At 43.1% G+C, this 26,545-nt stretch overlaps 2 protein-coding genes across 5 annotated transcripts in view; both read right to left on the reverse strand.

The window, feature by feature from the left end:
• srgap1a (SLIT-ROBO Rho GTPase activating protein 1a) overlaps nt 1–20,335 on the reverse strand; it is a gene marked incomplete at both ends in the record, with an annotated part of 74,441 nt that extends 54,106 nt beyond the window's left edge. For all 4 annotated transcript variants that reach the window (XM_079224155.1, XM_079224154.1, XM_079224153.1 and 1 more), the window contains one exon: nt 20,272–20,335. In XM_079224155.1, coding sequence (XP_079080281.1) covers nt 20,272–20,335 — 64 coding nt within the window. The remainder of the gene's footprint in view (nt 1–20,271) is intronic.
• Nucleotides 20,336–21,567: 1,232 nt separating this feature from the next.
• Nucleotides 21,568–26,451, reverse strand: rxylt1 (ribitol xylosyltransferase 1; the record flags this gene model as incomplete). The annotated part of the gene is made up of 6 exons (XM_079223843.1): nt 21,568–22,701; nt 23,191–23,361; nt 23,502–23,816; nt 23,974–24,076; nt 25,953–26,138; nt 26,304–26,451. The coding sequence occupies 6 exons, from the start codon at nt 26,449–26,451 to the stop codon at nt 22,299–22,301; spliced, it is 1,326 nt and encodes a 441-aa protein (XP_079079969.1). The 3' UTR covers nt 21,568–22,298.
• Between the last annotated feature and the right edge of the window lie 94 nt (nt 26,452–26,545).

A 26,545-nucleotide genomic window follows, 5' to 3' on the forward strand; every position in this document is an offset into this window, starting at 1 on the left:
TAAAGCACTGAAAAGGTGACAACCCAAATTTTTGGTTGAAATAAAGCTTTCAGTTCGGGCTGAAGTAATGCAGACTTGCCAACAAGGCTGAACAGATTCTCTCTGATCGCATAAAGCACAGCCAAACTACACACAGTATACTGCCAGCTTTGCTAAAGCATTTTATCTCAAATGTTACAGGACTGCCAATGTGGTCCCCATTACAACATCTGACTGACATGTTAGCAGCTTCCAAAACCGCAGAGCGCTCCAATGGACTGTAGGCTACTGTGATCCAGGGAACGACTGTTAAATCAGTGTGGAAAAGAGCCTGGCCCACAATCCTCTGCTCCTTTAAAAACACTGAGCTGAACCAACGTCCTTTGGGAGATTTTATAGTGTGGAGCTCCTCATGTGAAGTGACTTACAAGAGGTGCGCTTTACAGCAGCTTATCTGCGCTAGCAGCTTTGTTTGTTGGTCACTGCTGCCACATCCATACAAACTGCCAAGGATAGGGAGACTATGAGCTCCTATTAGTGGACTTAAATCATGATTTTCTTTGACATGGACGGACACACACAAGCACTTCTTCTCTCAATAATTCGAACACACGAACACACACACGGCCCCGGAAGTATTGTGGGCAGCAGACCCAAAGAGCTCTCTGGTTTTTAAAGTCTGATTCAGGCTCAGCCGTGGTGGCCTACTGTTCAAACACAATACACTCCAGCAGTCTAACATACGTTCCATTCACAGAGGTAATATTTAAATGGGTCATTTCAATAAGTGAAATGTAATCTCCGCAAATTAGATTTAGCTCTGCCAAAAAAAAAGAGACATGGTCGTTAAGGCAACACCCCCAAAGACGGGAGGCCTGCAGCGAGCAGGAGAGAGATCAATCAGCGCTGACATTACGGTGGCCTGTGAGGACCGTCTTTTTCATCCAAACTAAATAAAGTGAGGCGCTGAATGCTGGGAGAAGCAAGCACACTTTACAGGCAGAGCTGTTTGTTCAGCTGCTGGTTAACATCGAGACATTCTGTTTGATCTGGACACTAGTCAACACGCTCGGTCTGTCGGATGGACCGGCCGAGGTTTGTGTGACCTGGATGTGTGCGTTTGTGCGAGTCTGTTCAGATTTGTGTACGTATGAGTGTTAATGCGTACACTTAGATACGCATGCACGTATGCATCACCTTTAGGCTTGTAAGGTGGATCGAAAAAGTCTGTAGCTTGCTCCTTCCCGAAGAGCAGAAATCAAAGTCGGTTTGGATTCACAGGAGTAACAATGGACTGCTATCTGCTATGGAGATGCAGAGTCATGCCAGCAATAAATGTGTCTCAAAATGTCGACAAAGACTTCTCACATCGCTCCTGCAGTATAGTCTACTTCTCTGCTTTTAATACTTTAGTTAAGTATGTTCCCTTCATACTTTGGCCCTTTCATTTTGGGAACATACTGAGCCTGTGGAACAAAGGCAGAGCTTGGTGACACAGGGTCTACTCGCACGGGAAGGTGGTGCGCTACTATAGTTAGCTGGCAAGCTAAATGCTAACTTCTCGGTAATGGGCCAATTACTCCTGCTTGGAATCTTTTGTTCTTGGGACTCCACAGCAGCAGGTGGAGAAAGTTCTCTGAGCTAGCAAGCTGGTCAGCACGGTCACTGATAGGACAATAGTTTTACACAGATTGTTAAAAAGCATATTCATAACATTGACTGCTCTTTTATAACAACCGACCAACCATTCCTCTTTTCTTTTTATCGTCAGCACTGTGAAGCTGGCTTGTTTTTGGTCATTGGCATAAATGTGTGTCAAAAGGTCCCCAAAGCTGAATTGAACATCAAAAGGTTGTGCAAATGTACTTTGCCTACACACAAAAACGTTCACTGATTCGCAGCGATTCGTGATTTTTTGCCTTTTTAAATACTGCTGTGGCAAGGTTTTTACATAACAGAAGCTCTTTGAAAAGTTTTCTATGGACAGTTTGCTTATTCCCTCTTTTTTTTTTTGCTGTAACTCTGGGTCACCAGTGGAATCCTTTTGTAACTGCTGTGAATCAAAGCAGACCACAGCTGCTGTCCTCGGCAAAGAAGCAAGCAAAAACTTTTCAGAGCCTGAGAGAAATAGAAAGGGGAAAATAGATTTGGTAGAATATCACAAATAGAACGAAGGACAAAATGATTGATGCTGCTTCACTTTCACACTGAGGATGATACAAAATGTGGACGTGTAATGCAAAGGATGGGAAGTGGTTACATCTGTGTGGCTCAACATCAGAGAAAAGAGAATCTGTGAGAAATACATTTATCTCTTTCAGTCTCTTGGTCAGACCTCGCCCACTTTTCTCATTCATCTCTAGACCATACCCAGCTGCTGTCTGCTGCCCTAAAGGGACCAGTGTGGGTGCTTGTGTGGGAAAGAAAGAAAAAGACTCAATCTGTACACTGAACACCAGACCAGGCAAAGGCTCTCTTGTTTTAAAGGCCAGTCCACACACCACAATTTAGAAAACTACTCAGAACATACACCTCTGATATACAGACTGTTTTTCCAAATGAAAAGTGACACCTTGCCTTGTATCTGGCCTGCCTTTGTCCTTTTGTTTGGGGATATTAGAGATGGAAGAGATAAAAGGGGCAGAAGCTCATATGTCACCCAGCCAGTCAGCCTCTCATTTTCAACAAAGCTAATCTCATGAAAAAGACATGGCTGGGCAGGCCCACAGCCCTTACAGTTGGGATGTTTGTTTGGGGTAACAATACTATGAAAATTCTGTGGTTGGACAGCTGAAGCGATAAATGCCTTTAAAGAGGGTGTCACACGAGAAACATCTGGAACGGAGGAGCCCACGCTTTCATCTGTAGGAATATTTACTTCCCCTGACAGTAAACAAATGGAAACTGAAGCGTGCTGGCAGAGACCTGAATAATACAAACTCTGAAAGATGAACCTGAAGAATAGACGAGCAGTTACGTGGCCTCCGGTGAAAAGTGTTTGAAGGTGGGGTTGTCTCCAAGAGATGGTGGACGTATGCCCTCCCTCCTTATGGGCCCCAAGGAGGCGGGAAGGAGAGAAAGAGAGCGTAGAAATGCATAGTCTCACACCTGCATACACTCTTAACACACAACAGGGAGAGGGGATGGTGTGTGTGTGTGTGTGCACCTGCGTGGGGGGCCGAGCACATTAGACAGGTATGCACACCAGACTACTGAGACGTTTCCAGTGGGGGAGAAGAATCTGTTTGACAGCTCTGGTATGAACACGCTCCCTGCCCTCAGCTGGCAACTCTCGCGTGTCTCTCCTGACCTCCGCTCTCCACCCGTCTCCCTCCACTGCACACTGGACAGTTTGGTCTCAGGTCAGGCTCGTCAACAGCCTCAGATGGCATTCGGCGCTGCCACGGTCTGCCCTCCAATTACGTTGCTTATTTCGGTCTGTAAGTCAGTTTGTCTGCTACCGTCTCTGTTGCGGTTGATTTACCGCCGTGTATTTCAGATTCAGAATCCCAAATTGAGGTTAAATTTTTTTTTAAAAAGCGAGTAAACAAGCAAATCCACACTGCTTATTTGTAAAAACAAGAAAGCTTAATAGCTGGCCACGGTGTTGTCAGCATATAAGCCAAAACAAACCACCGGCCAGAGTGAGTTTGCCCTAGCTGCCTGTATTGTCCATCCATTCACCTGTCTGTCTCTATCCAGACGATGCGCATAGCTGCATTCCTACACCATCTGTCTCTCTGTCTCTCTGTCTCTCTGTCTGTCCATTCCACCGATGCTTTTGTACATCTGCCTTTTTTCACACTGTCTGTACACCTCTATTTTAAAAAGGCATGTTCTTTTGTCCGTCTTCCCCCACGGCAGCGTGGAGACACCAGAGCTGGGAAGGGACACCATGACCCGTGGCCCGCAGCCAGCTGGAGCCGCTGCCTGCTCGGGTTAACCGTGTTCCCACAGTCGGGACACTGTGGCACCGATGGGCCAGAGGAAAGTATGGGGGGAGATGACTAGCTACAGCTGAGGTGTCACAGACAAGCTGGATGCCATGCAGGAGACTAAGAAGCTACAGTTATATTGTTGAGTGTTTGTTGACATCCAAGTTAGAGCAGCCCGCTGGCTCAGAAGCTGAGAGACACTAGTCCCAGTCTCACAGAGATCACTTTTAAAGCCTCCCAGACCCCCTTAGTAGTACACACTCCATCTCCATAAATACCTTCCTTGATGTGCCCCTTCAGACTTATCAGAACCTTTGAGTTAGTGTGCGGCTCTCTGAAACAAATTCTACTTATTACCTCAGTGGAATCATGCCTGGGGGCTATTTTTCCATTCTCCTTCTCATGCTCAAATCGGTCGACTTAATGAAAACAAATACCAGCAAAAAAAGAAAGACCTGTGATTAACTTAATCCATCTTTTAATGACTCCAAGAAAAGATCAGTAGATGAAGGGAGGCTGTGAACTTCAAAAATATGTTAATGCAGGAGCAAGTTCAAACCTGGGCTTCAAGAAAACAAACAACACAAAATAGCAATAAAGTAGCGAGCAGGATACTTTGGGTTTGAGCTTTAAATCACCGTTGGTCATGTAGTCACAGCCTGCATCATCACTGTGTAAAGCAGGGGTCATGTGGATGAAAACAGTATTTCTGAATAGTTATAAGGCCAGTCATCTACAGGTAGAGAATAAAGCGGGCCGTTGTGTGGCAGTGATAATAAGTCGACCCCGTGTTAACGTCAGCAGAATCACCCTTTTCATAACAATACATTGTTTTTTAACAATAAATGTCTGTACCAACTTCTGTATCGACCCAACACATACAATATGAGATGTTTCATTGGATAAGTGAAACCTTTGACCTGCTGGTGGCTCCAGATTAAAAGTCAGAGGCTCAAAGTGTTCACCCTTTGGACACCATGGATATCTGTACCACAATGCATCGCAATCCATCCAACATATGTTCAGTTATTTCCATCTGGACCAAAGTGGAGGGCTGACCGGATGACCAACCCTAGAGCCATGTGGCCAGACTGGCTGATAGAAAAGGACACATTTAAATTAGTCCACACTGCAACTTTACCTCTACATTCTTTAAAAATGACAGATGCGGGATGGTTTCTGACTTACATGTTGACATATGGGGCATATTTCATCCAAAATGTCATGAGCTCACAACGGCCTGTATGTATGGTAAATTAAAAGTAAATAATATTGTGTATGTGGTGATTGTCCTACAGTAAGGAGGGGAAAGATGCACCCGTTTGCCAGAGAGAGAGAGAGAGAAAAAGCGGCGACGAATCTCAGACATCCACAGAGAGGGCAGACATCAGAGGGGATCACAAATACCCAGAGTAAAGGACAAAACCCCACATGAGAAACCTCAGCCAGTACTTCATGATTTGCACTTTATAGCAAAGAAAAACATCATCCTCCACTCCTGTGTTTTCCTTCTCTCGCCCCGCCATCGCAGGATGTGTGGTTTCTGGGCCTTTGATAGGTTAAAGCCAGCAGAGAAGCTGGGGGGACTGAGGAGGAACAACCAGACTATTCAGGACCAGGCCTGTAATTCCAGAAGCAAGACATGTGCTGCAAGCCCGCTGGGGAGAGAGAGGGAGCAAGAGAAACGGGGAGACGAGGCAAAAATGGCACAAGGCCGGTTATTAGCTGAGAAACTGTTTGAGGACTCAGGGCTCTGTCAAATTCTCAGACAAAAAGGAGTTGCACAGTCTGTTGTTGAGGCTGCCGGGCAGACTGTATAATTAGTTTTGACAAGGGAAATGGTAAATACTTACACACACACATATATATTTTAAATAAACTGAATCAAATGAATTACAGTTAGTACAGGATGGAGAAATACAAAGGTGCATTGGAAGGCCCTGTATTGATGGTGCACAGACACAGACCCTTACAAATGGTGTCCTAACAAAACAGACAATGCACATAGACTCAAACTTGGCTGTAGGATGTATGGAAAGTGTCATTGGTGGGAAAAGAGTTCAAAAGAAAGTTAGCAGGACTGCACATTTAGATGTTCACGCCAAGAACAATGGGGTGTTTTCTTGATTGTGTACAAAAGCCTCCATCTGTTGCTCTCTTTATAGCTAATTGGTAAATCCAAGAATTACTATGGTAGACGTTCTTCACCCGCTTCTCCTCATCTTACTTATCTCCCACCTAAACCAAATGTTGTTGAAAGAATTCCTCCAAATTAAATTTTAGCTATACAAATTCTAACAAAGCCTCAGAAGAAAAAAAAAGATGGATCCATGAAGATGACTTTCAAAAATTGTAATCAGCCCCAGTCTCCTTTTCAGTTCTTTGTGGGGCAAGTTTAAAATACACAAGCCTGCTTTCAAGGTCAAAAAAGATTAAAAAACAACTTATTTGCAAAGGAGCAGCTGGCTGAGACAAAACACAGCTGAAAGTGTGTCCTATTATGCATACTGTGTACACGCACGCACAAGACCATTCAGCCTTTTTCTAAAAATACTTTTACAAACGCCACTGTGTCTACACACACACACACACACACACACACACAGGCAGTATTGATTACTAATGCCTTTAAATTAGACTCTAAGTAGAACACAGCAGCATCCTTGTGCGGCAGCCCTGCAAGTGTTAATAGTGTGTGTGTGTGTGTGTGTGTGTGTGTGTGTCTCTCTTCAAGAAGGCAAAACATGTCAGTATGTTGCGGCCTGAAGAAGCTCCATTCTTTGAGATCTGCATGAGTTCTGTTGGAGCTGGCTGCCGTCCTGCGGGCCCAACCATCTGATGCAGCTACACCATGTGGATAGGCTTCTCTTGTGCAAGGCATCCCCTCCGCACCCCACACCCCGCCAAAATTAAGTCAGCTGTTGAACTTGCGAAAGTATCTTATAGGTAGCTGGGCAGCTAAATGGTAAATCAAAATGTTGGAGTAGCGATAAAACCATAGCCAGCTACCAGCTCTGGTTTAGCTATGAGTGGCTACAGGGACAGGATAACAATCACTAACAACCAAGAGGCTTTGCTCTCTGATTCTAAACATGTCTGTTGTGTGGATGGGTTGACAACATTGTACAAGAAGCAGAAACTTCCCCCAAACTCCTCGGAGGAACAACAGTTCATCTTTTCCCACCTGGTGCTCAGAGTTGTGACAGCTGAAATAATGTGCTCTTGGAGACGACTTCAGCCTCGTGTAAACATATTCACTTTGGGGAATGTGGAGCCTGATCTCTGGCAGGAAGGAAAGAGTAAAATAAGGGCTGTCTTTCAAATGCTTTAGAATATACAGTCTTTATTAAACTGTGAGTGAGAAAAAAAATAATGTGTTATTGAGATAATAATGAAGCAAAGTGCAATATCAGTATTAGTACACTGAGAACATAAAAATAAGAGTCAAAATGGACTTAATTAAATCTCAACAGTGCCTCAAGGTGAGAGTCTGTCTGCCAACTTACGTTCACAGAGCTGAATCAAACACCTCAGTCAGCTTCAAGGCATCAAGCCTGTGTACTTAGATGTTGGTAAATGTCATGGCTAACACCTGCCTAATACGATTAAGAACATAAGCCACAAATATTAAACCGAAAACTATTTCTACTGTGGTTCCAAGTGAGGTTACCCAAGTCACAGGGTATGTGGTCATCTCTATGAATAGGGGATGACTTCACCTCAGTGGGACACGGGGATCGGGAAACGAGAAGAGTTGGAGCTGGAGCCAACTGAGTCAGATGAAGTCTGCCTCCTAGTTTCTCTGTTTAGCTCAGCGGCCTCCCTCAGCTATATGTCGCTGTATCAGTCTCACATGTATGGAGAGAAAAGGTTTTGATTTCCAGAACACCTCGAGGAGGGTCAAGGTCTGACCTGCTGTTCCATCCAAACTAATTCAGGCCTGATCACATGTAAATAGACTTGTATATGACCTCCATCTAGCATGACCTGGTCCATTGACATCTAAACTTGGCCTGAATGTTAGAGGAAGAGCATCAGTGGAACTCTGGGCTTCAGTGGCTGGTCACAGGCGGGGGATTGAGGGCACAGAGGTCGAGGCTAAGAGGGGCGGGTTGAGGGTTAGAGTAATGAGGTGCATGGATGGGTGAGCTAAAGCTGGGATAGAAGATTGAGGGTAGAGAATTAAGGGCAGGTGGAGGATATTGGTGGGGGCTTTGCCTGAGAGCTGGGGGTTTAAGAATGATTTCACATACACAGGAGGAAAGGACTCCCCAGGCAGTGAATACACTCGTGCACAAAGCCAAATCTGATTAACTGATATGATACTGTGGACAGATGGATACATATCAGTTGTTCACAACAAAATGAACAGACATGTTTTTACAGATAAAGGCCATATAATTAGCTGAGTCGATCTTCACCTTAGAAGAAAAAGAAAGAAAAAAAGAAGTATGTTTAAGCTGATTTCCAGCAACAAAGACATTTGTGGAGGGTCTTTTCCAACAACCACAGGAAAACGCCGCAGAAATTTTGCCAAGAGCCAAACTTCAAAGCAAAAGCATAATCTAAAATCAAAGAGTTATACTTCTGCTGATATGATACACTCTCGAGTTCCACCAAATATGCACACGTGCATTTTTAATGGATGTTTAAGGACTGTGAATGAATCATCCGAGCCCAAGAAAGAGGGCCCATCAAACGCCTACAATCATTATCATTTCATTATCATGCAAGTTTCAAACATTTCCTGGAATCAAACAAAATATGAAGTAGAACCCCACGTTTCTTGAGCTGCAAGTAACCAAACTGATAGCTCAAAGAAGGAGGGAATTTAATGCTGTACTGGAAGATTTTTTTTGCTCTCAGTCTGATGCAACTACATCTGTAAGGCCAAAGCCGCACTGCGAGGGCATAATAATGAGGCTGTCTTGATCGAGACAGCTCACCGCACTGCAGTCGAGTTTGGTGGTTTAAACTGAGGCACGGATAAATATTTGCTCCACATTCCTCTTCTCAGACCTTAAGATCAACCTTAGGGAGCCTCACCTGACAAAGGAGGGGAAGCAGAAACCGGCAGGATAATTACATGCTTATGTCACATTAAGGATTGAACCCTCAAATACCCAAGCAACAGATCAAATTTCTCAAGAGAAACTCTCAGTTGTTGAGCATTTTCATCCCTGAAACTCAAATGTGTGCTTGCAATTTTCCTGTGGAGTGTCGGTATTTTATGCCCAAATACATTTTGGTCATGCCAGGGGCGGCAGAGTTGGTTGGTTGATCGATCTGTACTGAAATATCTCAGCACCTACTAAATAAATTACCGTGGAATTTTGTGCGAACATTCATGTTGTCTCAACTGCTGCAGGTCATCAGGTCAAAGCTTTACTTTTTACGACCAAATACCTGCAAAACAAACGGCCTTCCCATCAGCCACAGCTGTACTTTGTGTTTAGTGCTTATTAGCAAATGTTAGCGTGCTTTATCACTAAACTAACACTCTACCTGTGAAACAGCACCAATGCATAGCATTTGGCTCAAAGCAGCACTATCCCAAAGGGAAGCCTCACAGTCTTAATAGCATGGTTGTAGACTTGAGTCTTATTTAACTTATAGCTGCGATATCTATGTATCTATTATTAATGAACAAAGCTGACCCATGTTTTTGTCTGCTATATGGTGAGCTCTGCTTTTCTTTTGGTTCTGTGCAAAGCCACTGGCATTGTTTCTAAAACTGCTTTTTCTAATAGGCCCGAGTAAATGACAAAAATATCCCAAAATGTGTGACCTTTATAAGCATAATGTGTGTAGTTCGATCAATCATAGGTATTTTCTGTGCCCGGCGTTGCTGAAAAAGACGCAGCTCAAATGACATTGTGGTCTTTTCCCCTCACTCAGGTTTCAGACCGAGCGCCCTCACCGTGTCCCTCTCTGCAGCCCGAGGCCTAATCAGCCCCCTTGTCACAACCTCTGTCACAGCCAGCAGAGATTGATTTCTCACAATGCATCCAAAAGGCATGGAGAATGAGGAAGTCCACAAGTGACAGTCCCACACCCCCCTTCCTCCCAGGGGACCAGAGGCCAATACTGGCTAACATGACCAGCCCCAACAAACACACACACACACACACACACACACACACACACACACACACACACACACACACACACACACACACACACACACACACACACAGAATGAGGGGGCTTCACAAAGACCTAATATTCAGATAATTATAGTGGAAGCCAATATGGAGGAAGTAACAGAGCGTTAGGTGCTGTTATCTCTACGACCTAGCCTCAGGGAGGCTTTAACTGCCAATCCTCTCCCACCTTTCTAAGTACCAGTGGCTGACTGTGAGCAGGCTCTCAGGCTGGCTCTCAGGCACTGAGATGACATGTCTTCCCCCTGAAAAAATGTCTGTCAGAAATATCTCATTAAAGGCTTTTGTCATCGTCTCCTTGCGTGAACACAAACTTGACAAGACTGGACAGGTGAAACCCAACGCCAGTTTTGCCTGCAGGGGGTAACGGCACACAGATCCACCCAATGCATTCGGATTACCTCGAGATCTGAGCCGAGCGCGGCCAAAAAATGTGATCGACCTAAGGGCAGCTGCTCAGAGCGAGAGCGTGAGGGACAAAGAGGGAGGCAGAAGAAAAGAACAGACAGATCAGCTTTCACTGCTCTTTGTTTCTCTACACTATAGTGAGCAAGACTGGGGCTTTCTCTTTTCGGTCCCCCACAGAGCCGGGAGATAGAGGCCATACTTTCCTAAGTCTGTGTGTGTGTCAGTGTGTGTGACCACAGTCCAGTCATGCATGTGCCTCACACCCAGCCAGGTTGCCATACATCATACCCTGTGACACGTCATTAACCGGGACAAATCACAAGACCCCAGGGGAGACGGTAGCTTCCTCCACACTGCCTGATTAAAAAGTAAGATGTATGAGGCATGCCCACAGTGTCTGTGTCCATGCTGGGCAGCTGACTGAGCAAGTGTAGTGCACACAAACACACATATTTTTGGAATTGTTCTAAACAATCTTATTCCCCCTGCTATAATGATGCATCAGCAATTTCTGCCATCCTGATCCAAGTGCAGATCACAATCTATAATTAAAGAGGAGATTTTTTTATTTAAAAGTGTCCTCTGGACAATTTTTATTCATGACCATTTGTGTCAGATAGGATTTGCTCTACTTAGGGTTATGAGAAAAGGGGCAGACCAGGACAGTGTCACGCTCGTTCTATTTCCAGTCCAGTCGGATCCTAAAAACTAACTTTTCTTTGCAGCTAATGCCACTCCTATTAAGCTATGACAAAATAGGCTGTCAGGAGTCTGCAGGGACTTCTTGCAGAGAGCAACGTGCTCCACTTCTTCTTTACCGGAAAAAAATCCACCAGAAAAAGATTTGACACAATGAAAGTTGTCGAAGATTCTCAGCTACTTCCAGCGCCACCGTGCTCTGCCAGTTCCTTCACAGAATGTCCGTCTATATATATATATATATATATATATATATATATATATATATATATATATATATATATATATATATATATATATATATATATATATATATATATATATATATATATATATATATACATACATACACACATACATACACACACAGGACAAAATGTCGCCAGCAGGGGCTCAGTGAGGGGACAGAGAAAAAGGGCCAGACAGAAGCAGTCGCATGGCAGTAGCCTTTTACTTATCAACTTCAGATATTAATTAGTCAGTGAATAATGTGCAAGTGTGCTAGCAGACTTGGAATCCTTTCTCTCATCTGACAGTAAACCACGTGCAAGATGAAGTTACAAAGAAATCTATTTCATCTATTGCACAATAACCGCATGACATGAGGTCTCATGTCAAGAGAATTATTGTGATATTTATAGAAAGGGCTGACCAACTTTGCAGAGCAGCTTGGAGAGTTTTCAGGGAATATAAAAGCTTCGCAAATGCATACATAACAGCTTCATCACTCACCTTTAGTTTAGCTTAATGTTTAACTTGAGCAGATAGCCATGGAGAAACTCTTTGAAGCTCAGAAACTGAGCAAGTGAGAAAGGACATAACGCAGCCAAAGGAGAACTGAGACTTTCTCCATGTGTAGCGGTGGGACACAGTGAGTAGAGGCGCAGCATGGCTGACATCTTTATCCGTAAATGGCTATTTTTTTCCCCACACTTTTTTCCTAGCACCCCACATATCCGTGGATGGAACCGCAGCTATGGCTCCTGTTTCCGTCCCGGGGGGAGGGTGGAGGAAAGTTCAGGCCAGAGCGCAGAAAGACCTGCCTGGGGCTGCTCAGATCTAGCAGTGGCTGCTTTCTCTGCTTGGGCCTCCTCCTGCTGCATCCCACAACGAGCATCTATTGTGAGGCTGATACGCTGAGACCACGGAAAACTTTTTCCAACTCCTTTTTGCGCTACTAAAAACCGACCGAGTGCATTGAGGGAACCAGAGACAGAGGGAGAAGTTACCACATGAAACGGTGTAGACATTTTGGGACGTCCACAGCAGCGAGACTGCATTATATTTTCAAATAAAAGACCGGGTTGCCGTCTTGGCTTTAAGCTATAATCAATCAGGCTGGCGGACACAAAGGGGATGAAGCCTGTAGTTGACATTTCATTGACCGCTTCTTTTTATAATATTTCCCCCCTCAAACCTTTCCTCAGGGCAGCAGCCCAACAAGGCAGCCGTGCCTCAAGGGGTGGTCTCTGGCTATTGATTAGGAGGGCAGCCGGCTCAAAGACGGCTTCTCTCGGGTCAGGAGGTCATGGCAGAAGAAAAGGAAAGCGGGGGAGGGGACCAGGAGGAGTCGCACGGTCAGTAAATTAAACTTCTGTTCATCAGCGTTACGGGTGGATGGGTAAGAGAGTTTACGACAGAAGGCGGAGGGAGGAATCGTTTTGACAAACTGTGCGAAGCTTTACACTAAATCGCATTTAGTTTATCAGACCCAAAACATCTTTGAGGTTTATTTTTATGTGTGCGAATATTGAGGCCCGAAATGAATGACTCTACAGTGGTATTTTAAATGCAATTTGCAAGAAATTGTGGTAGTGTAAAACTGTTTTTAAAAGACGCTATTTAGATGCCTGGATGTAATGTCTGCCGCAGAAGACAAACTTTAGGGAGAGAAAGTCCCAGAGGATAAAACATAAGAAGTTGGATTGTTTACATCAAGAATTGATTTAGTCTGAATAGGGGTCATAACTTTGGGTCAGAATTTGATTATTTATGCAGAAAATATGGTATTGGAAATTGAAATTTGTGTCAAACACTGGAGAGTTGGACGAAACATTTACTAAATACTAACTTAAATCATACAGTGGGAATGATGGAAGCATTTTTGACAGCAAGTCGCTAATGTAATTTGGCTCGTATTTGTCAAGTGCAGGAAATATGAATAGCTATTTGATGAACGCAGACAAGGCTCGGCTTGTCAGCACAATAAAAGCTGCTTAGTTGTCATTCCTGCAAAACGGTTGATTGTTTTGAATTGCATTGTGTCAGGAAACTGGGAAACCCGCCAGCTGAAGGCGGTCGAATGTAGAGAGACCTACAGCCACAAGTGAAAACAGGGATCAGATAAGGTGAATACAGTACTTAGTTTGTTACTGACTGTACATCTTTTAGTTGTTACATAGGTTAGTTTTGGATTGTTTATGTCTCACTGCTCTAATGAAGTCAAACATATTTGAGACTTTGAGTGTAAGCAATGCTAGATTTAAAACACTAAAAACGTGTCTTTGTAGATGTTTTATGTTGAGGGAAACGCATTGAACACATCTGTTAGAACTCAGAAATACGACCAAGGAGTTATGGTGAGTGACGGAGCATCTAAACTGGGCACCTTCAATATCTGGAGGGTTATGTGGTAATCTACAGGCCAACAGAAGAAAGAAATATAATATACATGGGCTTTAGGTGTTTAGCCTTCTCCCAAAAATATTGGTTACAAATTGAATGCGAGTAGGATAACCTGATTGTAGTCTGAACATGCCTGTTGCAATAATGAGAGGTGTCTTACTTGGCTCATAATCAAATTATGAGGAGTGGGTGTATAAGCAGTGATATCCACTTATAAAATTCCTCTTTGAGCATATCAGTAGTTGATTTGATGACTTAATGACTCACATTATCACGTAGAAATAAAGTTTATTCCAACCTATCCATAAATTCAAAGTAAATGCAACCAGGAGCGGTCCCATATAGACTTGAGGAAAACATCTTGAGCATATTGAGGCCTTGACAGAGGAAGTGGATGTAGAGCGTAGGACCGTATAAAGCTCAGCTTCCGTTCCCAGATGGTGGATTAGAGTGGGATACCTGAGTCAAGCACCGAGCCACAGCCTGTGAACAGATTGCCGTGGTCAAACAAAGCTTTCACACAGGAAGAAGTAAGCCAGAGCGGCAGAAGTCACATTGTTTAGGTGAACGCAGGAAAAAAAGAAACCGTGAAAGACTTCTTAAAGCATGTTTGCAGCCATCTTAAAAAGCTTTCGCCACCGCTAGACACATAAACGGCTTAGATCCTGCAGATGAATAGGCTGAACACACTCCGAAAGCAGATTAGAACAAGTCAACCAGATCAGAGCTTATAACCTCCGTCTTCACTTACTCCTGCACTGACCTCATACAGTCGATTCCCATCCCCCAATCTCCTTCCCCTTAATCCAACCCTACTGGGTGGAAGACAGCAGCATGGCTGATGGTCAAACTGTGTCTGTCTGCCTTCCTGTCTGTCCATCTGCTGGGCCCCAGCCGAGGTTCAAAGGAATTAAAGTTGTCCAGAAAGTTGCCAAAAGCTGTCCTTAACTTTACCCCCCCCCCCTCTCCAGTATAATTCATCGCTTTTACTCTCTCTGAGCACAGTCCAATTTCATTAACACCCCGTACCTCCGACTAAAGCAGTACAGCTACACACTGGATCTCATCCAGCTCATTACCAGGCACTCCGGTTCCTCACAGGGCTTCTTCTCTGACTCATTCACAGGTAGAGCAGCCTCAGTCTGCCACATGGTAAAGTGGGTTTGATTTGATCAATTTAACTAAATAAATTAAATACCAGTGTGGGTTACAACTGGAGACAATTTCCCCTTTGCCAAGTCCCACCCCTCGAAGACAGGCTGGCCAAGCAATTAACTAGGTCCGACCAGGGTCTGACAAATAACCAGCTCTGTTCCATAAACTCTCAAGCGCTCTCACTCACTCTCAAGCATGGTTTCAGATCTTATTCTTTTTCAGGGTGGTTTTGTGGATTTCAATCTAGTCATTGTTTAACGTTGTATAATAGTGACACTCTTTATCCGGCAAAGTTGAAACCAGCGGAGCTAACAATACTATTTTTATGAAATTATTAACTAGTACTTCTAAAAAGGGACGCTAGCAACTGAAGGTTTATTAAATGTACACACATGCTGTTTTTACTTTTTAATGATTGTAACCATATTAATATAACCATATCCAGCACCATGGGAACACTTAATTGTTTTCCATTGCATTCACTTGATGATGATGGTGGTGGTTCACTTTTACACAGGGATAGGCTGTAGCTTCCATCCTTATCTTTTTAGCCCGTTTTCACTGATTAATCCATTTTACATCCTGCATTCATCCTTCTAACGATATTGTAGACCCTTCTGTCTGCTTCTCTCTAAAATTGCTTTATTTTTTCTCAAAAATGTTATACGATTTATGCAAGGAGTGCAGTTAGAGACAGTGTGGGCTCAATAATAACGTAGCTCTGACAGTTCGACAGAGTAGTAGCAGGGGTCGGGGCTGATCGAAGGGTCAACTACACAAGGCATCTCGTTTTGTTTTCGTCGGAAACGGTGGCACTTGAATTGCTGCCTTTTTGTTTGGTTTGGATTTTTGTTTTGCGAGCTGAGGGGTCCTGCAGTAAGGTCCTGGTGGCCTACATGGCTACAATGACAAGCACAGCAGGGAAGGTGAAGCCTTGCTTGTGCTCAGCAGAGTTTATTAAAACTGCAAAAAAGGGTGAGCAGCCACAGATGGTAGTGTCAATAACCATTCACCCACCCATGCAAATGCACGCTCATGCACAAACTCACCAGTGCCACACCCCATGCAATACCACCAACACACTACTGACACATAGTTTTGGAAGGAGGGGCAGTGAAAACAGATGGTAAGTGTGTGGATGGACGCCTGATGTTGTGGAGACCCGGAAGGTGTTAGGATTCCATTAGTCTTGCAACCTCTAACCTCAACACCTCTGAGAAGCTGTTAAAAGGCAGCATCATTGAGTTTCAAAAACGCATATCGAGGCTATTTAGATGAACTGAAGGTTAGAAAGAGAAGGCAGTGAGAAAAGTGGATGGCCCACAATAGCAGTGGTTTCCAAGTTACGCTTCACATTAAGGTATCTAATCTCCACAACAGATTTCTGAATGACTTTACATGCAGAAAGGCACTTGATGAGATGGCTCCAGCTTGGTGTTAATGGGACAGAATTTGATCATCGCCAAAGGTCACGTTATAGTGACAGCTGCTTTCAGCTCGGCCACACACCCAAACTCCCAATTGACAATATGTAATAATTAAGAGAGCAGAGTTGGCCTAAGACACCGAATTGTGATGGACCTTTACTAAAAACTTCTGATGTGAAATAACTATTGGCTGTTGTTTCTGCGAAAGCACTTTGCAAGTGTATTTATTGCACTGAGGAGACTATTTGTTTATGTATTCTAAAGTGTTCCTAGTTTATATTCCAGTATAGTCATTTTCAGCACAAAGAAGGCAGCTTCAGCGCGCCACACTCTCCACATCATCACATGCTGAAGTCTGGTGACATGCTGGAATTAATTCAATACAAAAACAAGCAAACATGTAAGACAGTTTAAAAACAAAAGTATAGTTTGACTCTGCATGATCACAATCCAGATCCAGATGTCTCATATGTGTGACATCTGGATTGTGTAATGGACAGTAATCAACAAATGCATGCTCATCCTCTGCCACGCAACCGAACAACGTTGACTCCCACTGTTACGGATGTCAATTTTATGACTTTTAACCACAAGACAAATCCTATTAAGGGCAGACGCCCCAGGCAGACATTATTTTTCGTGCACCGGTCAATTTAGAGACTTTAAGTTATTTTGCAATCCTTAACATATCTACTTTCTCACTAGTGGAAAGAAAACATCCAAAATACACATTTAGGTGTTTATTTTACTACTTTGTCTATTTGCATCTGTAGATTTCTCATACATTGAATAAAAGCCAACATTACATAATGCCATTTACACATAACATTTTGTAAAACTTGTTCTACTAAACATGTAATGCAAGTAATCAACTGGCGAGGTTTCATGGTGATATCTAAAAGGTATTTCTTTAACCTATTCACCTGCAGTGTCTCCCCTTTTCTTTTTTTGAAAGAGAAGTAAACCATCACACCGCATAGCAGTTTCCTGCCTTTAACCCCCCTGCATACAAACATGGGCCGACCACTGTCTTTGAGTATGCAGCGGGGCAGGGCTCTGATTTCAAACAGCAGTGAAGGCAGGTCACAGGGGGCATCCTTTATGATGATCTGGGAGAGGACCCCTGACAGAGGTTCAAGGGGCCCTGCCATCAGAGTCACGACCCCCCGGGTCACAAACAGCAAGCCACAGCCTGACATCAAACCAACACTTTGCCCAAGGGAAAACACAGCAGGGTTGCTATGCCCTGATCCACCAGTTAACAGAAACGGGGGCCCACAGAGAATCCCAATGTGCCCACAACCTTCCCGTAGTCTGCTTTAAATGACTTAAATTGACTGCAACCGATGTGCGCCATAAAGCACGAACAAATTCCACTGTCTTAACGGTACCCAATCTTCTTAATGTTTTTGTTTTTCCAAAACAGGCTGAGTCTTGATGTAGATGCCAATTGTGACAATTAGCAAAAATGTAATCCCCTTGCTGCAGAGCTTTTTCAACAGAATAGTTTCCTTCAATTGCCAAAATGACATACATTTTCCTCTAATCTGCGAGAGGTTAAAAAAAGGCTGTTGGATATACTTAAGAAGTGAATGTCAGCTGAATGACAAGTTGGGCTTGAAAACAGTAGTGTCAGGCATCATAGGGACAGTCATCGTAGAAAACTACATTAAAAACCTCACATCTACTGCTTTGAATAGCAATGCCACTCTAGTCTGACACTGTCATCATAAAAAAAGAAGCTGATTCACACAAAAACAGGCTATGCTTTGTGTAAATCTGCATAATGCAGGATGATAGCAGATGTTATGCAACATGAGCCCAAACTGGAAGCTAGATATTTGTCAAAAAATAATGTGAGAATGTAAACACATTTTTAAAAACTGCGAGACAGTGAGGATGCAGGCCAAAAAGATCAAACACGGCTCTGGCTGTTTTCTGCTTGTTGTTCCATTTCTTGAGTAATCAATGCCGGTTCACCAGAATCTGCCTCTGGCTATCACAGCTACACTTCAGATGTGATCCCACTCATTATCACTGCAAATTCTTCACTCATTAAACACTTCACAGCTGCAAAATCAGGAGCTGCTCTAAAACAGAATACTTAATGTTGACTAAATGCCTTTTCTTTCACCGCTAAACTCTGGCAGCTATTTTTCCAGAACAAACAGGGTCTGCAGTTGCAAGAGTCATCTGACCTACTCGAGATGGGCGCCGTGAATGGTGAGAGTGTCTGAATATGCTTGGTGTTAAAATACCGAACATGATGTCGCTCCATGGTTAATTGCGGTGATTTGAGTGTAATATGTTGTCAACGCTAAATGCAACACAAAAGATCTTACACTCACACTTAAAAATGTCTTAGTCTAAAAACAATTATGTGGTGGATAAGAATTAAAGCAATTCAAATGGAACTACTGCAAGCTGTTTGCAATGCAAAAAGAACAAGTACAGTGCATTATGCAAATAGCGAGGCAAAACCAATGAGGATGGGGGAAAAAACATCCTCACTGGAATATTTACAATGCATGACAAGCCTCGGCACATAACCCTCACAATTGAATTATGCATCTTCAACAAAACACCTTAACATTGATTTACCGAGCGGCTCCGGTGGTCCTTTCTAGCAACAGCTATTCTCAGTAGCATCAGGTTGCTGTTATTACCCTGCTGGGTTCTGCACGACAAATGGGAAGCTTCGTCATCTCTTGTTCAGCATCCCCCTGTGACTGTGCATCATCCTCTATTACAGGCCGAAACCCCTTAGTCATCCTCACGGGGGAGAAGAAAGGGTGCTGCACATTCCTTGCAAATGAGAGCGTGTGCTCAACTACATGCAATCTTGTAATTCCTCAAGCATCCAGGACCCCTTTCTTCTCTTGACCCCAGCTAACCCCCTTCTCTGGACATAAGGCTGAATACTGGGGACATGAATAGGTGGTATTTCAGCATGCTAAGAACAGAGCTGGTTGGCTGGGGGCCAAATCCCCATGGTTACCATGAAGCCTTTCCTGTGCTCCTCTGCCTGGGGAATAAACCAACTCTGCTCTGCATGCATGGGGGCGATAAGTTTAGGGCGCATCCTCACGACGTCTGCGCATCTCTAAATCAGGGCACAACGCAGTGTTATGCTTCGGAGGGAAGCCTGTGGCATTTAGAGGTAAACAGAGAGGGCATAGACGGGTAAATAAAAAAACCACACTGGCGTAATCAAACTACTCTTCTGAAGTACCCCTGAGCAACACACTGAATCCTCATATAGGTGTGCTGTCTGAACATGTGCTCGTCCTCTCATCGCCACGCAGTAATACTGTGGGAACCGCGCAGTAACTGGTTCCCCGCCAACTCTGGCGGTAACAGGTTGTTAAAACACGTCAACATAATAAAATGCACCAGACCAAGAAGAGGCAGTAAAACGGTCCAAGCGGGGGGAAAAATTGGGACAGCCAACTTGAACCCAGCAGGTTACTCGATAGTCTACGTGTGTGAAACACTGTGATATCTTCTACGAGCCAACGGGGACCGCTTTCACGTGCAGAAACTGCAAAACAAAAAAAGACTACAGGCCACTCCTGAACTCAGTTAGCAATATTTGTGTATTTTGCTAAATAAAGTTCATACCCTTCCAATGGTGAGATAAATAACGTGACCACTAAATAGTTCTAGGCCCGTGAAGTAGTATGATGTATATTAAGTAAGTGTATGTCCGTGTTAAACATGTGGCTGTTCGCCTGGCGGTAGACACCAACACATATTGCTAACTTTTATTGAACGCACCACTTCACCAGCTATGACTCATGCAGGTAATCTAACGTTCGCCTTTCCCCCAATTAATCGTCCATCAAGCACTTCCGAGAGAAACATTCACTCGTCACGTACCTTTGACTTGACTCTCGTAATCCGCGATGATTTCTTTATCCTTTTTGAACCTCGACGTGGACATTTTCTGTCTTCTTCTGTCCGAAAGCTTGTTGTAAACTTCTTGAGGAAAAACTGTCCACCAGCGGGGTCCTACAGCAGCGCCCGCATCCCACACAGGACGAGGAGGGGGGGAAATAAACGCGAAGGAAAAATGAGAGAGACAAAATGACACTTTGAAAAGGGCTTGACTCTGCAACAAGCTCGACTTGGAGCGAGAAGAAGACGCTCCTCTTCCCTCGGGATGAACGGTGGATATAAAGCGGGGCCAATGCGCAATGCTGCCCCGACCAATGAATCCTCTCAAGTAACAGAGCAGTCGTTGCGGCGCAACAGCGCTGCCGCTACCACAGAAGAAGAAGAAGGAAAAAAAAAACAAGCACGCAAGTTTCAGGTTCTCCTTGGCGGGTTTTCACAGCTCTCTGGAAAGTAGTGGCAACAAGCCATCCGGGGGTCTTTCGGGTCGGTCTCAATTGTGCGGGTGTGCGCTTGTTGGTAGCGCTTTCCAGTTTTGGGACCCGCACACACACATACACACACTTCCCCCCTTGCTCGCTCTCCCTCGACGGTTTCTCCCCCCTCTAACTCCCAGCAGGCTCAGAGGCAGACAGGGCAGGCAGCTGGAGTCAAGCAGGGAAAGCAGAGGAAGGAGAGGGAGGGATCTGCACGCACATAAAGCTAGTGGACACCAGTGGACTGACACCCCTGCCCACAAATCTTAAGTTTTGCTTTTTATTTTTTTTACTTAAAACAGTTGGAACCGATTAAAACAATGCAGACGTTATGATTCTTCTTAGTATTACTTGTAATAAACACCAACACGTTTTTTCATGTATTTCTTAACAAATACCTAAGTTTAAATGTGGAATTCTAACTTAATTCTCATGACATTAAGGATTTGCTTTTGCCCTTTATGAATCCAAGGAAAAATAACACACGTGATTTTTATTTTTGAATTAACGGATATCCAGAAACATATAGTGGCCCAAAAGCAGCAGAGGGCCTCTGTATGCGTCCAGTTAATATATACTCAGGGGCCTCGTTTTTTCTAGATACACACATGCACTCATACAAAAGTAAGTCAATATAGGTAATATATTAGACATGTATTTTATTGTTAAGAAGTTAGTCATCATATATTCCAAAAAGACAGTAATTCGTCAAATGCAGAGTAAATACATTGTCTTAGTATAAGTCTAACAAACTCTGAGGATAGAACCATGCTTTTGCTCATTAAGTTCTGACAAACTTCAAAAAGCTTTCACCATCATCTGAGATCATTGTAGCCACAAAACATGACCAGGACTACAGCGCCATCTGCAGTGTAAGAAAAATAAATACACAGGAACGGGCACATCCACTCATTTATCTTCAGAACACTCCAATTTATTGTCTTGCACTGTTTAAAAATAAATAAATCCATGCAGCACACCACCACTAAAATAAAAAAGAACAAAGAACAAAGTCAGTTTTTTATGTTTTGATCAGAAAATTGTCCCATGCCACAGCAACAACATCCATTTTAAAGTCGCTTACAAAATAAAAGCTCCAAGCACCATTTTCAAATGAGGCCTAAAAACACATAACATCTCCTTTTACTCTGAATGTTTAGTGTTTCCAAAAAATTACAACATTAAGTGCGTACAAACAGATATAAAACATGGTTGAAATTATATAAGATCTTAAAAATGCAAAGGCAGTATAAATTAGTATTTCTAAACGCCTGGACCTTCCACAGTTGTAAACAGTAAGATGATAAATGTCACCCATGACCCTAATGTCACGGGGCCCTTTAATGACTAGTAATGGCAGCTTTACAACACACAAATAGTTTTATAATAACCCGCATAGGAATATTCCACTGAACATCATCAGGCTCACAACACCAGTAGTATGTCACATTATCCACGAATCACAAAATAAATTAAACCAATATTTAACATCTACCCCTGTATACCTTTGAAATGTTTGTTTATTAAACACCACTGTCAGCCGCCTTTGAAGAAAGTCTCCTCGATGACCTCAGTGAACCTCTCCTTCATCTGCTGACGGAAGTTGGCGTACCACTCCAGCAGCCTCCTCCTCCTATCCACCCTCTGCTCCTGGCTCATCGCTTTCTCCCTCTCCAAGATGGCCGGCAGTTCTTTCCAGTCACTGATGAAGAGGAAGGGTGCTCCTGCAGCCTTGAGCAGACGTAGTGGGGAGCTGGACCCGGCCGCACAGGTCCCAGGTGTGAGTACATCCTCCACCACGGGCACTGAGCCATAGGAGCAGGCCTCGTAGATGCGGTAGCACTCTGTGTTGATGCCGACTGGGCAGAGAGTGAGCTCGCTCTGAGCCAGTGCTGTCTGATAGCGTCTCAAACTTTCTGCTGTCTCCTGAGGGAGCCACCTGAGGCAAGGAATACATGTAATTATTATGCTAAATATATCGCAGCCCTGTTCCAATCCGATGATTCACATTGTAGATATCAAACCTCAACCAGGTAAGAGGAAATATGGATTTAAAATGTTGGTGTGAACCATCCCGTCAATGCTATGTCATGTCAGTCCCTGAAATGTCATCTACTTGAATTTCACCAGAAAAGTCCTAGAAAATAATTTCAACGCCCTTTATTTGAATGTCTCAGTAAATGTGAGAACCCCAATGACTGTGAGCAAAAATAGTGTTATAAATAATCTAAATCGTTTTTATATTAAAATGTTATATATATATATATATATATCTATATATATATATATATATTTTTTTATTTTTTTAAAAGGTCTCAGTGCTTAATATTCTCAATATCAATCTCACAAGTTTATAGACAAGCAATATAGTATTTATAGAAAATAGACAAACTTAGCTCTTCCATATCAGTCCTAAACAATGACTTACTTCTCCCTGGCAGTGGTGATGCATTCCTTATCCAGACCAGATTCTTTCAGCACCTGCATAAGAGTTTCTCTGGAGGAATTTTTGTAAACAGTTCCAAGGAAATTGCAGAGGTTTGGCCTGTTGGAGGTAATCAGTTGGGTAGTGGGCCTGATCATAGGAAACTGCCTGTATCTGCACAGATACAAGCAAAACAGAGCAATGTGTGAGACAAAGTTTTTCATTTGAAATACAACCCACAGTTTAATGTACTGATATTGAGCTCTAAGGATGTACGCATGTATATACACACACGCAAATAAGAAATGACATACGTGGCGACACCAAGAGGCCACTGGAAGACATCCTTGTCGTTGACCCAGGGGCTGTCGTACACTAGAAACAGCAAGTCCACAAAACCACCATTTCTCTTTAAGTATGGGGCAATGAAGTCGTTGTTGCAGTGCTCATTTCCCAGCAGGACCACAGCCACATGTGACACTGTGCGGGACTGTACCAGAGCTTGGACATGCTCAAGCCACCGTGTGGAGTAAGAGACCTTCTGCTGCTCGCGGCCATTCAGAACTAGAACCAGGCTGTTCATATCCACAGGGACATGACCCTGGACCACAGCAGGACCTGTGTAGAAACTAAAGATGGAGAGGCGAGAGAGGAAGGAGAAGAAGTCAATTTGATAGTTGTATCTTAAATGTCTTCCATATGATGTGGTGTGTTTCACAGAGTCCCAAAAGCAGACTACATGCTTATGTTTAGCAGTTTCTAAGCATCTTATGTTTAACTTGTTACCTGAAATTAATCTTTCCTGACTGCAGTTCTCCCTCTCGCCACTGTGCGATCTTGTCAGTAGGGTTGAGGGGTCCCTCTAAAATATGTTCCCAAAGGTAAATCCCTGAGGAGAAGAGAAGCATTCAATGCCATTTACTACCAGAGTTCAAATGTCAGCATGGGCAGTGCCATTATGTTGTACCAGTGGCTTCTGCAGCAAAGCATAAATACATTTTATGTAGTTTCTATCTGTGTCTATGTCTGTACACTTCTGGTATCATTAGGTGAATATACTGTAGTTACTGTAACTTTAACCATCATAGTTATAACCTGCTCTCTAATGCAATAATTGTGTTTTAAGTAAGGAAGAATTATGAGTTAGAGGGATATTTTAAAACCCTTCAAAATGTGTTTGAGACATAGTTTAATTTGGTGTTTGTTGCTCTGATATCGTCTCTCCTAATCCAATTGATTTTAACTACACCAATATGATTAATCTACTACAATGTATACTTTACTTTTGATTCTGGACATTAAAAAACTCAAAATATCATATATATTTTGCTTATTAACATTGTTAAAAAAAATTAAATTGTATTCGACATGTGATTCATCAGCCACACGTGCGATCCAACAGTCGCATGTAAAATACAATTCCCCCTTTCTAAACACTGTTAATCTGTATCACCAAGTATCTTCCTGCCCTTTGCAATTACACTGCAACTGTTGTATAATAATAACGTTCAGATTCTCAGTTATTTCATTGATTAATTAAATAAATGTATTTAGAAATGTAATACTTTTCAATAATATATATTATTCCACTAGTCCACATCACATACAAAATAATACTATATTGGTTGTTCTCATCATATAAGATCTGTGCTGATATGTGAAATGTTGGCCATGCTGCAGGGGCGACTAACATAAGGCCAAAGCTGTCAGAGGGCGCCAGAGATTTTTGCCTCAGGCTGTTAGACATAGTGCAACTACTCTAGGTTTGTATTTATTTCAAAAGCCTTTGACTGTACATGTATTATGTTGTATTGCCTAGTTCCTGTATTTCTTGCACCTCATCTTCAGTGAGGCATAACATTAGGCTCGTTCGTTAGAGCTGCGCCTCGCCTGGAATCCAGACGAGAGCAGGCGGCCGCAGCAGGAGGCGTTGACAAAAAACTGCAATCAAGTCGGACAGTTGTCAGCTGCCTTCAAAGTATACACAGGAAGTCACGGAAAAAAGTACTTCCTGTTAGTTCCGAACTTTTGTTTACTTGTAGTTTACAGATCACGTTTGGATTCATTATATGTGTTTATAAATATATATATTTATGTAGAAATGAAATGAAATGTGTAGCTGCATCCTTTGGTATTTTTATGTCTGCCTGTGAAATACATTACTACTGGTTTAGATATGTGTTATGAAAATGCGATTTTGTATTATCAACCACACAAGATGTGTTTTTAGATTAAACATGAGACGAATAGTCAATAATCGAGGGTTAAGTATTACAACTACACATAAAATAAGGATTTTCTACAACACGTGGTGTTTGCTGTCAGATCTAAGAGCCAATCAGCTCTCTGATGTGGCGAGAGCTAGGCGTTTCCCATCATGCACTGGGCCAAGCAGTCGTTTGAGAGCAACTGCGCGACTGACTCTGAAATCGACAGCCGGCTTGGTCTCGTGAGAGTATCGTTGACCACGTGTGCATGACGTCAGAGCAAGTCGTGACCAAGTCGGACACAAATCTAACCGGCATGCATTGCGCGCCGATCGATTCTGCGCAGAACTGGCTCATCTCGAACGAGCCTATTCTGTTCCACAGAATAATGAAAATGATCAATTAAAAGATTTCCAGATTGAATCAAATGAAATAATCTGTAGTTGGATGAAAATAGCACTGTGATGTGATTGTCATTTCACGCCCAAATCCCACCACAGACCTTCTCTGCAGGCTGTGACAAATAACGCTAGATGATGATATAATACCACGACTCACCTATGGCAGCTTTACCCCAGATTTGTACCCTGTATCGTTTGGGTTTGTTCTTGTCAATTCGACCCAGGTGTTGTTTGAAGGCCTCCCTCTTTTTGGTCAGAGCAGAGTTGTAGTCCACCTGTTCATCCTCCCACGGATTCCAATCGCGAGCTAAAAATGGAGCAGCACCGCCATCTCTGACACCCCCTGCAAACACAACACACGATTTACATTCAGCTTATAGGCACACATTTCCTTCATCTTAGTTACCATAAAAACCAAACGACGTTCCAACTGTCGATTTTTTTTGGGAAATTTTAAGCTAATTATTTGAAACCAGGACCAGATAACGGTTATGCTAAGTGCAATTACCCGAGAGTGCCCCCGTCTCTTTCTTCACCACCCGGTGAACGCGGGAGATGACTTTGGTGCTGAAGAAGACATTGTATGCAGCATACAGTGAAAATGCCACATATGCAAAAATAATTAGGAGAAAAAGCTTCCTTTTTGGTATTTTCATTTTTATTATATTATATTCTCTCAGGTTACCATTGTGTGACTAGCTGCTCTCCATATTTTGTGAGAGGACCCTTGTTTACATCACGAGGACCCCT

Source organism: Taurulus bubalis, assembly GCF_910589615.1.
Source record: "Taurulus bubalis genome assembly, chromosome: 9".
NCBI lineage: Eukaryota > Metazoa > Chordata > Actinopteri > Perciformes > Cottidae > Taurulus > Taurulus bubalis.